Source organism: Monodelphis domestica, chromosome 2, assembly GCF_027887165.1.
Source record: "Monodelphis domestica isolate mMonDom1 chromosome 2, mMonDom1.pri, whole genome shotgun sequence".
NCBI classification, from domain to species: domain Eukaryota; kingdom Metazoa; phylum Chordata; class Mammalia; order Didelphimorphia; family Didelphidae; genus Monodelphis; species Monodelphis domestica.
The window spans coordinates 151,300,422-151,317,701 of record NC_077228.1 but is presented as its reverse complement, the minus strand read 5'-3'; the positions used below and the strand labels follow the sequence as shown (position 1 = coordinate 151,317,701).

The 17,280-nt window shown below is 32.4% G+C and overlaps 1 protein-coding gene across 1 annotated transcript in view; it reads left to right on the top strand.

Moving 5' to 3' along the window:
• The window catches only part of RYR2 (ryanodine receptor 2), a 760,518-nt gene that overhangs the window by 219,478 nt on the left and 523,760 nt on the right, over positions 1-17,280 (top strand). The window contains exon 2 of the mRNA XM_056816085.1: positions 1,954-2,073. Coding sequence (XP_056672063.1) covers positions 1,954-2,073 — 120 coding nt within the window. The remainder of the gene's footprint in view (positions 1-1,953; positions 2,074-17,280) is intronic.

Sequence of the window (17,280 nt, the reverse complement as noted above, 5' to 3'; positions counted from 1 at the left end):
ATCTAATTATAGGTAATTTCTGTTTTCTGGGAAGTTGAGGTACCCTCTTAAACTTCAGTCCTTCCTTAATGCTATTTTCAGCTTATTTTCTAGATTGTTACTTGTTTACCAGATGATCTGAGAATTGAGAGCTCTTAGAGTCCCCTCCTCCTGCTGATTCAAATGACCCTTGAGATGGTGATAGCTTTAAGTATTTCCTTAGGCTTGGGTGTAAGCTTTTGATTTTACTCTGTACTTGATTAGGTCAGGGATTGATCAAATTCTAGATTAGGCTCAAGCTTTTGGTCTAACTGTATTCTTGATTCAATCAGGCACACCCTTGATTGCCCTGTCCTTGAGCTCTGCCCTAGTTGTAGGCAAAAAGTTCAGGGGGGGTCCCCTGAGAACTGTTTCCTCACCCCAAACCATGGATTATGTCTTCATCCCAAATCCAGACTGAGATTCCTGACTTTGCTTTGGGCCCACACAGATTGGCCCCCTTCAGCCCTGATTACCCTTGGCTGGGACTCAGGACTTCTCCAAAAGTTTGAAATTTCAAGGGGTGTTAGTTGTCTCAGACCACTATTTGCCTAGGCAGGATCTAAGGGTCTGAATATTAGGTAAGGATTAAGTTTTGGAACCTGAGACAGCAGATGGGGGAGAGATGGAGGGAGTTGTGTTTTGCTCTTGGCTTGTTCTTCACTCCCTGCTATGCCCCCTGCTAGTTCGGCTCCCCTCTCACCCCAGTTTCCAGATGGTCTCTGCCTACCTTTGGGATTTTTCTTTTCTTGAAGGTTATTTCACTCTGTCTTTTTGTTGATTCTTTCACTCCTTTATTTGTTTTGTGGCTATATTTTAATCTTGGTCAAAAAGGATTTTCGTGGTGAAATGGAGCTGCTGCTCTAGTTACTCTTCCATCTTGGCTCTACCCCTGGAAGTGATCATATCTCACCATTTCTAGAAGCATGTGTTTGTTTACTTTTATCGCTTCTTTTACTTAAAAATAGTTAAGAACATATCTTTGTGTCATCTGATTTCATATATTTTTCTTTTGAACCCTCACAGTAAAATGTCAGAATGAAAATACTTGCAGTTTCTAAGTTTTCATTATTGATGGCACTGAGTAATCTAATTGTGTCATAGAGTGAACTCTGGACAATCGGAATCTGGAAACCTAAGTATTAGCCCCAAACTACCATTTAATAGTTTTGTGTCCTTGATGAAAGTCATTTGGACTCTTCATGCTTTAGTTTCTTGTTTTGTAAAATGGAGATAATATCAAGGGCTATGACTTACTTGTGGAGATGTAGGAATAGGATGTGATAATATATAAATGCTTTATAAAAATACATATATAGATGGCACTACCAATCCTACTGATGGTGGTAACAAAAGACAGTGCAATCTTCTTCCTCCTCTACTACCATGTTTCATTAATCTTTGGGGAATCCATTTTTTATTTCACTTGTGATGGTATGAAATAGTTGAGGAATATATCTATTTAAATTTGCTTTATGTATGCATTAAAGAAAATGTTCCTCTTAATCTGTTGTTGTTGTTGGTTTTTGAGGGTATTATATTTATAGTGATGCATCTGCCTGACCATAGACTCCATTCAACTGTGGTGATATTTGTTGTTAAGGAGATATAGGACACATTTTCTTGGTAATGCTATTTTAATCATGTTTAAAAAACCTTAGTTTGAGGTATAATTTTCTTAGTTTTGTTTTCCCCTGAGAAGAAATGGGGATCATCTGAGAAAAGATAAATGTCTTAGTATGGCAAAAACCTACATCTAATTAGCTTTCTTACAATGAATAAATAAAGTATTGGGAATTGCTTTTGTTGTGTTCTTGCTGCTGCTTTTAACTCAGAATTTTAAAATGCATCTAAGTTGCATCCTTCCAAATCTGATCTGGAATACACAAGTCACGTCCAACTTAACATTTGCCACTTGTTTCTTCTTTTTGGCAGGATGATGAAGTGGTTTTACAATGTACTGCGACCATCCACAAAGAACAACAGAAACTATGTTTGGCAGCCGAAGGATTTGGCAACAGGCTCTGTTTCTTGGAGTCCACTTCCAATTCCAAGGTAGGCAGATGAATTTGGCTTAATTTCAGTAATGAACTTCACTGGCTATGGTAATATTTTCTGTCATTTACCAACTTCCCCTCCTTTGCTCCCCAGATCCCACAAAATGCAAACGTGTTTGCAGTCCTCTTCTATGATTATTCTATAATATTGTGACATTAAAGCTATCTTAAGATTATTTGTGTTTGTCTCTTATTATCCTATTGGATTTATGTAAGTTCCATAAGTCCAAAGAGCAATAACTTCCTTTGTGTATGACTTAGAGGTCTTCTGTGGAGTTAGTTACATTAAATTCTAGCGAGTTAATTATTGGCATAATTCATTCCCTTTAGAAATAATGAACAAAACTGATCAAGAGGGAAAAAAATGATCAGTTTCTCTGGAAGGAGCTAGATGAAATAGTGGGTAGTGGTTTTAATGATAAAAACAAGATTTTTAGCATCTTAATACTTTGTTGTTAATATATACATATACACATATATATAATACGATTTAAGCATTGATAGTTATAAGAATTACATTCTCTCCTAAACATGAATATATGAAACTTTTTACAAATGCTTATGGAATCCTAGATCAATTGTCTGAAGGGAGCTTAGAGGTCATATACTTCATCTTCTTATTTTATAGATGAGGAATCTGAGATCTTGGAAGGGTAAGCAATTTGTCCAAGATCACAAAGGTAGTAATGTCTGAATTGGGATTTGAACCTAAGCCCTTTGATTCTAGACACAATGTTCTTTCCACTGTAATACAATGTGATGTCATTTCCCCTCTACTTTTTTCTCCATTTTTAATTTTGTAACTATTAAGCACACAGGCACTTGACCCTTTCTTTTACTTAGGAAGCACCATTTATTAACTCTCTCCTAGACATAGACTTCTTTATTAACTTTTTTTTTAGCATGTGATTATATGATAAAGGAACTATCTTAGTAGTTTACTTTATAAAAATTCTAGGTAGTTTAGAAAGCAATATAGTGTGGATTAGTTGTCAGCAGACTAAACAATGAAGTAGATGCAGGTATCACGCTTTAAATTGGCCAACTATGACTCATATTCCCAGTGGGTGATGATGTCCTAGTTATTGGCAATTTATAGCTCTCTTTATTATTGTCTTGCCATCTTTTATGCTAAAAAACTACATTTTGACAAAGCTTTGGACACCTGTTATTGAGAATAGAATACAAAAGAAATTTCATTGGTACACTTCCAGTTAGTTCTGATTCCTTAATCTCTTAATAATAAATATTAAAATAACCCAAGAACCAATGAGTAATCTATTAAAACAATAAAATATTAGTTATTGATATCATGGTTATAGTGAATAGAACACTAGACTAGGAGCCAGGGAGCCTGGATCCTGATCCCATTTCAACTACTTACTAGCTTAGGTAAGAAAGTTACTGTTTTGGGCTTAATTTTCCTTATTTGCAAATTTGAGAGTTGGATTTAAATATTATTTCCAAGGGTCCTTCAAGCTCCAATAAATAAATAAATGTTTCCTTTTTCTTTGTTATCTGGCAGTGGTAAAAAAAGGAGTATATTTCAATACAATAGTGAAATGAAATTATGGGATTCAATATATAAATTCAATATTCTTTCATAGATACTTTGACATTGACCTGCCCTTGAACTTGGTGAAAAACTCAGAACTCCATGACCATTTTTTTTGGTATTTGACTTATTCTGAATTTGTTATATATGTAGGAAAAGTAGAATGATTGTTTATATATATATAGTTATATATATAATATATCATGATTTTATATATTTATATATAAATACATATATATGTATATATACATATATATATATATAATTTGTTCCTGAATATAATCTCAGAAATGTTTTAAATTCCAGAATATTTTAATCTAATATACGCCCAGGTTTTTCAGGAAGAGCATGTCCCTTGCCTTTTGGATATCTATTAAAAGTCCTCTAGACCTTTCTGTCTGAGGAAATAGCTCACAATTTCTGCATAGAATTGTCCAAAGAAAATGTATGCTTTTTGATCTAATGATATTTTGTATTTCTGAAAACCCATAGATTTATATTTAGTAGTATTCTATTTGTTTCAGTTACAATAAGGAAATTTACCCTTTGACTTTTAGAAGTGATAAACTGAAAATGAATTCTTTTGAATTAGAAATGTCATCTCTTGGTGATACAAATTAGAGATTAGATCATAATTTTAATATTGATCTTGAGTCGCAGTTTTATTAAAAAATAAAATAAAAATAAAAGGTAAGAAATGCTTTTGAAAATACTTAGATGCCTAATTTTGCTTTTACATAAACATTGTATATATATATAATCTATAATATATATATGTATATGGGTGTATAAAAACTCACAGATCATTTGTTTCAAAGACATAATTTCAGCATATTTACCTATTTGCTCCTCTCTAAGAAGCCTTTTCTTATTACTCCCCCCACCCTATTTAGTAATAATTTTTTTCACCCTTGGACCTCACATAACATTATTTACCCTTTTTTCACATAACTACCACATATAAGGTTTACTATTTACTCTATATTAATTATTTTATATATTAGATTACTTACTATATTATTTACTCTATATTATATAATCAATTTTATATAATTATGTATTATTATCTATATCATACATTGTAATATTATATATATTTTACTATAATTATATATTTATATTATTATCTGTAAGTTCCATGTTCTATTAAAATATTCCCTTCCTCAATTCTTTAAAGCATGCTGTATACACAATCAATATTTTAAAAAATTGTTCAATAGAACTAAACTGAATTTTTCCTTGGCTATATTTCTCTTGTTCTCCAATTTTGTAAAGACATTTTCCCCTCTTAATTATATCTTCTCTAGTGGACTATTTGCCCCTTAGAGTTGTTCATTATTTGTCATCCAAGCTGTTTTGAATTTGTGTTTATTATAATGCCATTTATTTTTTAAATCCTACTAAAATTTGACAGAAGGGTATCTAGCTGCAGTTTCCTAAAAGCCCAGGAGATGGAGATGCTTATTCATGAATGCAGATCATTTCGGTTTTAGTTTTGGTTTCAGGATAGAACTGCTGGCTTTCCTGATATAATTAGGATTCATCACAATTTCATATTTGAAATTTTTTCCTGTTTTTCTTTGTAGAAATTTTGAATCTAGATACAGGTAACATGTTGGTAGGATATTTCTTAATGCGCTTCCTCCTATCTTGAAGGAATATGGTTTTACTGTTTATTGTAGATATGAAAATAAATTGAAGAATTCTAGCTGGCTGATAAATTGATATACCTATAGGGTATTTATGTAGCCCAAAGACATTTTTAATAGTAAGTAGTTTTAGATGAAATTACATCTGTTTTAGATAAGAAAGAATATTATTTTAAATATCTGTTTACCAGTTTAAAAAATTCTGGTGAATTAAGCTAGAAAGTAGAATAACTTTTTTGCCACCATTAGCACTTTCATTTTAATGTAAACATAAGTAAGAATTTATCCTGTTTGAATGCTTTTTCATGTCAGATTTTTATTCTTGCATAATTGACTGGTAGTAAAGATAAAATGAAATGATATTTATAAATTACTTTGTAAAACTTAAAGTGATATTTTATTATTATGTGGAAGTAAGCAAAACAGTAAATGGAAAACATCTCTTTATGCTCACTAGTTCCAGTCATCAGTTCTTCTGTTATACTGTTTGTAGAAGATTCATTTTAAAGATGAGAATATTACTGCTTCTAGGCATCCAGTATAGGATATTTGAAATTATATTCCTGACTTCCATAGTTGCCAATTTCCTTTTCTGATAGAGCTATTGCTATATACCATATAATTCCTCATTCCTTCTTTCTATGAACTTTTCATTTCCTTAATAAATTATTTTTGCAGGAAAGGGAAAAAGATGTAAATTGGTATAGGTAATGATTTAATATTCTATTGACCATTGGTGTTTAGTTGTAATCAATTAGGCATGAAATACAAAGGGATTGACCAGATGGATTTTAGATAAATATCCATATACATTTCCATAGATATCAGAGAAGTATTTTAATCTCCTCAAGGTGAGTTGTAACCTGACAAAAAAGGTGGGGTAGCATTTGAGTAAGCTATGAACACCTGAAAAATGCATGATATAAAAGTACTTTTTTGAGAAAGATTTTTGCAGTTTTAGTCTGAAAATTTCATTAACTTCCAGCTAGAGTCTCTCTCACTTTTTAGATTCAGGAGAAGCTATTTTCTTTAATATATTATTAATAATATAATAATAATAATATTTAATTAATAAATAATTACATAATTGCCATCATATAAAGGGATCCTATTTAAACGAGACTATAGGTTTTTACCTTCCACTGTAGTTTCCTCTTCAAAGAATGAGAGACTCTTGTTTTCAGTTCCTTCACACAAAGCCATTGCTGCTGCTCTGTTTGCTTGCTAGGACTGATAGGATATTCACTATGTGTGGATTTATATGTCTTAGACAGAGAAAGTGAAGATGATTTAGAAGATCTCTAAGGTTCTTTTCTGCTCTAATATTCCATAACTCTAAGTCTGGTTGTTCTATAGCTAACCTATGCAGCCTGAGGCAAGACATCTTAGTTTCTTTAACTTAGTTGAAGTTGTTGAATCTTAGTTAATTGAAGAGACTCAGAAGAGTAAACTTCACTAAAGACTATGGAGAGTGGTCAGTTTTTAGTCAATTCTCTTTTGTTTTGTGTCATTTCCCAAATTTCTTGGAAATTCATGATGGTACATTATAAAGTAATCTTTCATCTTCATTGGCTTATCATCTTAAAGTATTTCTTATCCACTCTCATGAAACATGTATTGTAGATTATTAATGATGTATAATCCTTATGATGATCAGGATGAACAATTTTTATTCAAGTGAAACTATTTAGATAATAAAAAATGTTAGTACAAGAGTGACTGCTGGTTGCTAGAATAAAAAACTACCTAAAATGAAATATTATATATAACAATATTTATTCAATTATAATTACAATTGATCAAGGTTTTATAAAGTACCTTGCTCCATAGGTCTTAGGTATCTGAATGAGGTACCTGAACTAGGTACTGAAGGAGATTTAAGGTTTATTTGTATCACAGTGCTTTTTTCATGTCTTACAGTCCAATATGAGGATAAAACATTTATAGATAATTATAATTATGATACATAATAATTGATGAAAACTATAAAGATGATATTTTCTTTTTCTTTTTTCTGCTCACATGCTGTCCCACAAATATTTAGAAAATTCAAATTAATCTTAAAGAGGTCTTTAAAAATAGCTTTACCCAATAAAAACATGATATTTCTATACTGAAAATATATTATATGAATTAAGGGAAATAGCTTTTGCAAAGCAATGCTTGGTACAATTTAGGGCAAAGGTGAAGAGAAAGAAAAGAGGCAATGACAGGGAAAGAGCCTAAATTTTCAGCATTTATCTTGGTGCTTACTAGAAACATGTGCTCTATTTATATAACTATTTTTTTTCTTTTACCTTTTATTAAACAAAAAGTGAGGTAGTTGTTGTCTATGGAGGAAAGGACATTCGTTTATTGTAATTCTCTGAGAACATTCAATCTGCTAAATCATAAGTAAAGCAGAATTCTAGTGTACAAGAATAGTTAAAAGTAAAGCTCTAGGAAATTTTAAAAAATGATTTAATACTGCATTTGGGCAGAAAAGGGGGAACATTGAATCATAATGTGGAAGGAGACTATGAATAAAACAGTAAAATGATTTCCTGAGAAAAAGTATTATCATTAGGGTCTGTCTTAGGGGGAATTTTTTCTTCTTCTTTGTATTAGAGAGCTACTTAACTCCAAGATGTCAGTTTTAGCTATTTTTGAGAATTGTAGTAATTATCATATTTCTTAATTTTTTTCTACTCTGACCAACAAAAGAAGGTATAGCCATCATCTTTCTTTTTCAAGCAATTAATTTTGAATATCTGTAAGTGATGTTTCCAGAGTAAATATTCATATTCAATGAATATAAAATGGCTAATCTTATGTAAATGGAAGGCAGATGTTTTTTTCAAAGGGAATGTTATAGTAATGCTTAATTTAATATTTTAAATAAGAAATCATATTTTGTATGCTAATATATAATCTAAAGATTTTATTCCTTTTTAGGCAAATGGTTTTATATATACATACACATAATTGTAGGTAAACAATGAATGATGAGTCACACATGGGGATTCTGATCTCTTCAAATGATCTCAATCTTAACATAATCAAATATTTTAACAAAGTTATTATATTAAAATAAATTATATGTGATAGACAAAAGTTATCTTTAAATTTTACTGAACTGAAATATTTTATGAGTCAGAGATACAAGAATGTATCAAATTGTTAGTCTATTCAGTATTATGGAACATAGAATAGAAACAAGAAATATTGTTCTGTCAACTAGATTACAAGCTAATTGAGGGGAGCTGTATATAAAAGACCTAGCAGAACAGGAGAAAACAGGTTATTTGTTTGTTTACTGGGACTGAGTCTCCTTATCTTGACCAGGAAGGAAGTTCAATGATCCTTCATGGTCCTAATCTCAATGGTGAATGGCATAGGAACTTTTTATATGCTCCTTTTCTGACTTGGGCTAGTTCACTCCTCTTTAGGCAATCTGGTGGCCCTCTGCTTCCTGGGACTCACAGGATTGGTGGTGAACTTAATGTGGCCACCTGATTGGTTTTATTCATACTATAAATCAGAGCTCCCATACTCAATTGGAATCCACCAGTATCAGCCTTCCTAGCAGCAAGAATACAGGTATGTGCCACTATGCCAGGCAAGAACACAAGTGTATAAACAAGTACTGGGATGTGAAGCCTAGGCTGTAAATGCTATAGAACTTCAAAGAAAGAAAAGTTCATTTTGTATTAGATTAGTTTGGGAAAGTTTCCTGAAGGAGTACCATGAAAGATAAACTTTGAAAGTAATATGGAAAAGGAGAAATGAGGAGGAGATCATTATTATGGTAACTGTGTATGGTGAGAGTGGAGTTTGAGTTGAGTTGTAGAGAAAATGTTTCATAATTCAAATTTGGGTTTGGAATCTTTTGGGCCTGATGATTGCTAGGTTGCCATCAGTGATCTTTAGTAAACTATGGAGAATAGGGGAACTGCCACAATATTAGAGAAGCAAATTATTATTTTCAAAAACTTCAAATAATAGACCAATGACCTTGAGATGTAGACATTGTATCAAGACAATTTTGGTAAATGTTTACATATAGAAGTTTAAGGAGAAAAGAAGTCAAAGACAATATCCAGATTTCAAATATAAGAGAATAGGTCAATATTACTTTTGCAGAATTGCACAATTGCAAAATTGGTCTCAAAAGGAGGAATAGGTCTAAGAGGAAGGATAACAAGCAATATTTTGGACATAAGTTCAAAAGCACTAGTGGGAATTCTAGATAAAAATTTCCTGAAGGCCCTTGAAAATATGATTCTGGAAGTTAGAAGGATATTTAACACTAGAGATATGAGTTTGGGAGCAATTTTCATAGAAGTGATGGTTTTAATTATGGGAACATTTATAGAGGAGACCTGAGTAACAAGGGGAAAACATTTGGGAACATTAAGATATTTTAAGAAGTTGGAAAGAAGACAAAGAGCTAGGAAAGGAGTCAGAACAGGTGTGAAGGAATTGAACCAAGAAAGTATGGTGTCCTTAAAGCTAAAAAAAGTGATATATTAAAATAATTAGCTACATTTAAAAAGAGCAAATAATTTTACAGTAATATTTTCCCCAATTAATGTAAAAACAACTTATTAACATTTATTTAAAATATTGTGTTCCAAATTCTGTATATCCTTTCCCCCTGTCTACCTCCCCCTAGACCCCACCCTTTGAGCAATCTGATATAGATTTTACATGGTCAATCATGTAAAATGTTTTTTTTTCCATATTAGTTATTTTATAGAAGAGTTATCCAACAAAAAAGGAAAAGAAAAAGAAGAAAGCAAGTGAAATAGAATATGTTTTGGTCTGCATTAAGGCTTATTCAGTTCTTTCACTGAAGACAGATGGCATTTTTCATCATGAATCTCTGCAATTGTCTTGAATCATATTGCTGAGAATAATTAGGTCATTCACAATTGTTCATCAAAAATGGTGCTTACTGTGTATAATGTTCTGATTCTGCTCACTTCACTTTGCATCAATTCATGTAAATGTTTCTAGGTTTTTCAAAAATCATCCTGCACACATTTCTTATAGCATAATAGTATTTCAATAAACTTATATGCCACAACTTGTCATTCTCCAACTGATGGATAATCCATTAATTTTTAATTCTTTGCCAAACAGCAAACAATTTAAAAAATCTATTGGGGGAAAAAGTACAATTCAAAAGGATGCCCTGTTTAGTATAAGAAGACAGTGCTAACTGACAATGGAGTGAAGAGAGAGCTACTCAATTGCTATTTTGGATAAGCTTTCTTTCCCAAGAAAAAACAACCATTATACTCAAAAGAACAGAACAAAAAAAAATGGTTATTAGCTCTTTCAAACCTAGCTGATCTTAAGAAGCTCAAATCAGCAGGCCAGATCAGCTAGAATCCAGATCATATATTTTTCTAATGTATTTCCATTTCCACAGTTCTTTCACTGGATGTGGATAGCATTCTTATAAGTTTCTCAGTATTGTACTGGGTTGGAACAATTCACAACTCCACCAGCAGTGTATTTAATTTCCATGTTTTGGATGTGGAATTGTTTTCATGCTCAAGTTGAAGTCCCAGAGAGCTTCAGGTCTCAAATTTACCTAGAGTTTTATACAAAGGACCATCTAGCACCGATAAAAGACTATCTTGCCATTTCTATAGAAAAATAGTTGGGACAAGTGAAATGAAGGTATTTTTCTAAATTTCCTAAGGAATGAGGTATGAGGAGTAGGGAGTGGGAAACTTAACTGTAATTATGCCATCCAGCAAGAAGCTGGGAGGGAGTAACACTTAGTCACTTAAATTCATTATTGTTAGCATATTGAGGTAAAATAATCACAGGAAAGGGGCAGTACTTTAGAAATTCATGTAAGAGTGGCAACAAAATGGTGCAGTGGATAAAGCACTAGAAGAACTGATTCTAGTTAAGACCTCAGACACTTTCTAGCTATTTGTTTATTTAAACTCTGCTTCAGTTTCAACATCAGTAAAATGAGGATAATCAGTCAGTTAGTTAATAAACACTTAATAAGCATGTACTAGGGGCCAAGCAATATGCTAAATACTGGGGGTGCAAAGAAAGGCAAAAGACATTCCCTGCTCTCAAGGATGTTACAGTTTAATAGAGGAGACAAGATGTAAATAATGTAAATAGCTATCTATAAATAAGAGATAGGTATAGATATCTATATAAATATATACAACATACATTATATATGTATATATACATACATCTTATGTATACACACACACACACACACACACACACACACACACACGATAAAATGGAGAAAGAAACAAAGGCAAGGAATTTACATCAAGAAGAAAATGAGATTTTTGCTGGAACTTGAAATCAGGGAATCCAGGAGGCAGAGATGAGAGAGGAGAGAAATCCAGGCTGGGGGAGATCCAATGAAAATGCTCACATTTGGGAAATGGAGTGCTTTATGTAAGAAACATAAGAAATCATAAGAAACATTTTGCTGTAAGAAACAAAATAAAAAGAGTGGTGTCACTGGATTGCAAAGTGTATTTGAAGTATGTAATGTGCATCAAAACTGGAAATAATAGCATCTACTCAGGATTGTTGTTAGGGTAAAATGGAATAATGTTGGTAGAGAGTTTTAAAAGCCTTAAACTGCTATGTAATTGCTAGCTGTTATTATTAAGCAATGGTTACATTGATCGAGCCTGCTTCTGTTGTTTAAATTAGAGTGTGCTTGTCAGGATTCCTGAATGAAATCAAATTCTGGATCATAACTTAAATTTCTGACCTTCTGAAAAAAATCTGAAAAAAAATATTTTGGTTTCCATTTCCATTTGATCTTGGAGCTGACAGCTTATATCAGGTGTCTGCTATTTTTATTTTTTCACAAGGAAAGTAGGAATGAAGTAATATCATGATGTAAACTAAGCTTATCAGTATATGGGATGGTAACTTTAAAAGACTCTTTTCTTCTGTATGCAAATATATTAAATCATGAACTCAGTACCCTACAGATCTTCACAATTAAAGTAACTGTTTCATGTTTATGACTTGAATACATGTAGACCTGACTTCTCATCAGTTCAAGGAAACCAAATGAAAATGTTATGCCTATAACTTACAGGAGTTTTTTGGACTGAGTTTTAGAAGGAGAGGAACAGTATTTGGAGTAAAGAAGGCAAAAACAGACTGTCAGGATTGGAAAGAATTTACAGATAATCTAGTATAAATTTCAATCTGCAACCTCTCTGAGCAACCATTCGGACTCTTCTTGAAGATTTCCAGTGATAGAAAACTCACTATCTCACAAACTACCCTATTCTCTTTTTAGATAACCTTTGTTGCTGTTTTTTTTAAACTTCTCTTGGTAACTTTTACCAATTGATACTAATTCTTATCTTTAGACCTATATAAAATGATACTATCATATGTCTCCTAAATATTTCCCCCTGATACAAAATATCCCATCTCTTTCACCATCTCATACCATATGGCTTCATCTCTAGTTGAGAAAAGAGCAGGAAATAAGATTTTGAAGAAGAAATAAATGAGTGTATCAGAGTTTGTAGTTATAATTTGTATTTTATAAGAGAAACTGAATTGGAGTCTTGGCTTTGTTGCTAATCACTTGTACAACTTTGGGAATGTTTGTTCATGTCTTTGTGCTGAAATATTCTAATGTATAGAATGATTGTGTTGGACTAGATGATCTGGCCTATGATCCTATGAGCACATGTTTAAAGCATGGCAAGCAAGATTATTTGATTAAAGCAATCTCAAATTCATTAGGAAATAATTAAAAATATAATTAGTGAGAGAATATCTATATATCCATGATAATGGTGGGGAGTATACCAGTTGGTGAAGGGAAATAGATATAGAGGGCCAGACAATACTGGAGAAATTATATATTATAAATAACTGTGAGCCATTACAGTTTCTTGAACATGTTATGGGCTTGAAAATGAATAAGAAAGATTATTTTAGAAATGTTTAGAACAAAAACAAGATGAGAAGAACCTGGAGCTATAAATATAGTTGGCAAAGTTCTCCTTAAAGGGGTCCAGATTGATGTTAGTAGAAATAGCAAGAGAAAGGTTTCAGAGACTTTTTGGGAAAAATTGTGGCAGGACTTGTTGATAATATCTATTTTGGTGATGAGAGATCCTTTATAACTGGGGAATGACTAGAGTGGGGATGTAGTTTATTTTTATGATAAGTGTTTCCATCATCATGATTTGAACTTATAAGGATTGCATCAGGTTTAGGAATTTATCTTATCCCCTGAAAAATTGTCATATATAGAAAATACTCCTAACTAAAGAAGATAAAATAAAACTCATTGACATTTAAAATTAGTTAGAAGTAAAAATATATAAATAGGAAATGCTAAGTGATGAGAGCGAGATCGCTTTGAAAAATCTTTCATGGTGAAATGTTTTACCTAAAGTAATAAACATGTTAAATAAGTATACATCTAAGTAGATAAACCAAATGAGATTAAATAGTATAACTGAAAATAATTAAGTTAAAAGAAAAAAAGAATATAAAATGCATAGATTCAAAGACTAATGTTTTCCAGGGATGATATTTAAAAAAGAAATTGTGACTTAGTTGCATTAAAAAAAACCCTTAATTGAAGACATAACAATAACAGTAGTGATAATAATAACTCCTCCTTGTAGAGAATGCTATTTAGAGAGTTTTCAAATTAAAAAAAAATACTTACATAGCATATCAATTCAGTAAGAGTCAAGTTAGCCCCCTAGTTAAATGAAAACCTTCCTGACTAGTTTGTTGTTGCTTTAAGTACTTCTTATTACCCAGAAGAATAAACCAGTGCAAATAATTTTAGAGACCTTAAGTATGATTAAAATTCTTCTCCTGGTTCTGCTTATTTCACTTTGCATCAGTTCACATAGGTCTTTCCAGTTCTTTCTGAAACCATCCTGTTCATCATTGCTTATAGCATAAAAGTATTCTTTCATCATGATATACAATTTGTTCAGCCACTCACCAACTGAGGGACATCCTTTAGTATCCAATTCTTTGCTGCCACAAAAAAGAGCAGTTATAATTAATTTTGTACATTTCTCTAAAGCTCTTTGGTTATAATTTGGGATCAATTCACAACTTCACCAATAATGCATTAATGTCCCAATTTTGCCACATCCCCTCCAAAATTTATTATTTTCCTCTACTGTCATAATGGCCAATCTTCTAGGTGTAACGTGCTACCTCTGACTTGTTTTTATTTGCATTTCTCTAATCAAGAGGGATTTAAAACATTTTTTCATATGATGATTGATAGCTTTCATTCAGAGTTCACCTTTGCTGTGGCTATGTACAGATCAATGTATGTGTAATTGTTAAGAAGCAAGTAGTAGGTATATATTTGAATGTGCACAAAACTATTTTTTTCTTGTTTTAAAAAGTCCTATTTTATGTTTTTGGAATTCGTAACATGCTAGGGTTTTATAGGTAATCAGCTAAACTTTGAATTTTAGAAATGAAGCCATATTTACATATATGCACATGTTTGTCTATATACATATAATTAGAAAAAACTTCTAACATATTATTATGTTTTTCAGTATTGTCAATCTATGTGTAAATGCAGTCCAGGGACTACCTTAAATATTTTCATCCTATGGGTTTTTCTCTTTCCCCATCTTTTTCCTGGTTGTCAAATGTTGAGTGTGATATTAATGAATGTTTTTTGGAGCAGTTTTACCCTTCTAGATTCTTCTTATTTTTATAATAGACAGATGGAAAGTGTACCTCTGAAAGGAAGGAACCAAGAAGAAGTATTTAATACTTTCAGAGGATCAGATGGTAGCAGAAGCCTTGAACTATGCAATTGGGAAACAATAAAGCTAGCTTATGAGACAACCTATAATTTGTTAAATGTGTTCTTTGAATAAAAAAATGAGTATCTTTTTAAAGATTCATAGCAGACTGTCTCAAGTACCACAATGAGTTTCTGAGTAAAGCCAGAGGAAGAACTTTCTGATGGGGTTAAGTGAGGGAAGGGGAGAGAGACAGAGAGACCCAGACAGATAGACAGACAGAAACAGAGACAGAGACAGAGAGAGGTAGAGCTCTTTCTGTACTATTCATCTAAGTCTTTCAAAACCATAAGACAGTAAGTAGTTGCAGGCTCTAACTCCACTCTCCCTGAGCAGTGACTGACTGTCTTAGAACTGCTAATAAAAAAAATTGTATACAATGACATGTTCTGCTAAGTTATTATTCTGGCACTGTGAATGCTTAATGTTCTCTTAGGGACTTTTAGGAGAGTGTGTTTTACCAGCATATGTAGTATCATTATTTTGTAAACGAAACCCATGAGTTTTAATTATGCAGAGGCCTCTGGATACTAGAGCTGCTGACAAATTCATAATGTGTTTTAAATTGCTTTGCTAGGAAGTACAAATTAAAGGTTTGACCTGGAATAAAATGTTTTGGAAAAGAACTTCTTTGGCTGAGGTTTGTTCTGGTGTGTTCATCTAAAGAACATGGTTCAATTTACTCTAATAAGGTATCCATTCATTTGTCAGTCACTCTACTGTTATATAGTGAGAAAAAAAGTAAAACATAGCTAAACTGAAACAGAAACCTGAAATCCTAGGTTCTAAATCTGTCCCTATATTACTAGTCCATGTGAACCACTTTTTTTTGGTAAAAAGTAACAGATAGGTAAACAGACTTCCAGCATTTGTATCTTCTCAATCCAACTCATCTTAAAACTCCCTTCAGTATTCTTACTCCATCTTACATTGATATGATGTCTGATAACTTAGAGGAGGACAATCTGAATGTTTGATACTTCAAAAAGTTAGTCTAGATTCTATCTTTGACTTAATGGGCCACCTTAGATCCATTGTTAGTAATATGAAGATAATGTACTATTCTGACTCACAGCTACAAGGTGAGGGTTGCATAACTTTCATTAATTGTACAATAGGAAAAGCTTTGGCAAATAGTATTTTTAGTATGCAGAAGGAATCCAAGAAGTGAAAATGACTCAGCTTTTCTCTTTGGCATTTTTGACCATGATTTTTTCCATCATAGCTATCCGTTGTCTGGTCACAGAGGAATAACAGCCTTAGAGTCATATATGTAAAGCTTTAAAGGGACACTCCCTGATTTTACAGATTGGGGAACTGAGACCTGGAGAGGTGAAGAGACTTCTTTGAGGTCACACAGAGAGTGAGGAGCAGATACGGAATTTAAACCTAAGTCATCTGACTCCAAACTCAGATTATTTTTTTCTTCTACTATACCTCAAGTAGGTTGACATTGGGATGAACTAGTTTCCATTATGGTCTCCTTGACATCATTATAATGTTGGTGTCATGATGATGTTTCTAAATTAACCCTGCTTCACCCTCCAGGAACAGGGTGTAATTTGTCTTTAGTGTTAAAGAATTAGATTAAATCACTAGATTGTTATTCCAGCTTTTATAGAAAAAACTGTAGGGGGTTATACCTCTGCTTTCATTAAGTCTCTCCTGAAATGTGTAAAAAAAAAAGGTGATTTAAGAACTCTAATTTATTTATTTATTGAGGCAATTAAAGCAGGCCCTGCCATGGTCTGAGCTTTCAATCAGTGGATCTATAATAGATGATTTCATGGTACCAGTGTACCATTCCCTTAGGATTTTTTTAAGTAAGATTTAAAAAATTAAACCCTTACCTTTCATATTAAACTTAATATTGGGTATTGGTTCCACGATAAAAGAGTGGAAGGGGCTAGGCAAAGGGGCCAATTGATTTGTCCAGGGTCATATAGCTAGGAATTCTCTGAGACCAAATTTCAATTCAGGACTTCCTGTCTCAGGCCTGCCTCTCAATCCACTGAGCCACCTAGTTGCCCCCCTACAAAAGCAAAAACAAAAGTTACTCTTTTGTGGTGACAACTGTGGAAAGAAAAACTGAAGCAAGTTTTGGACTTTCTGCCACTCAGATGGAACAAACAGCAGTTGGAATGTTGAAGAGAAGATATTGACAAGAATGACAGTTGGTGGGGGGA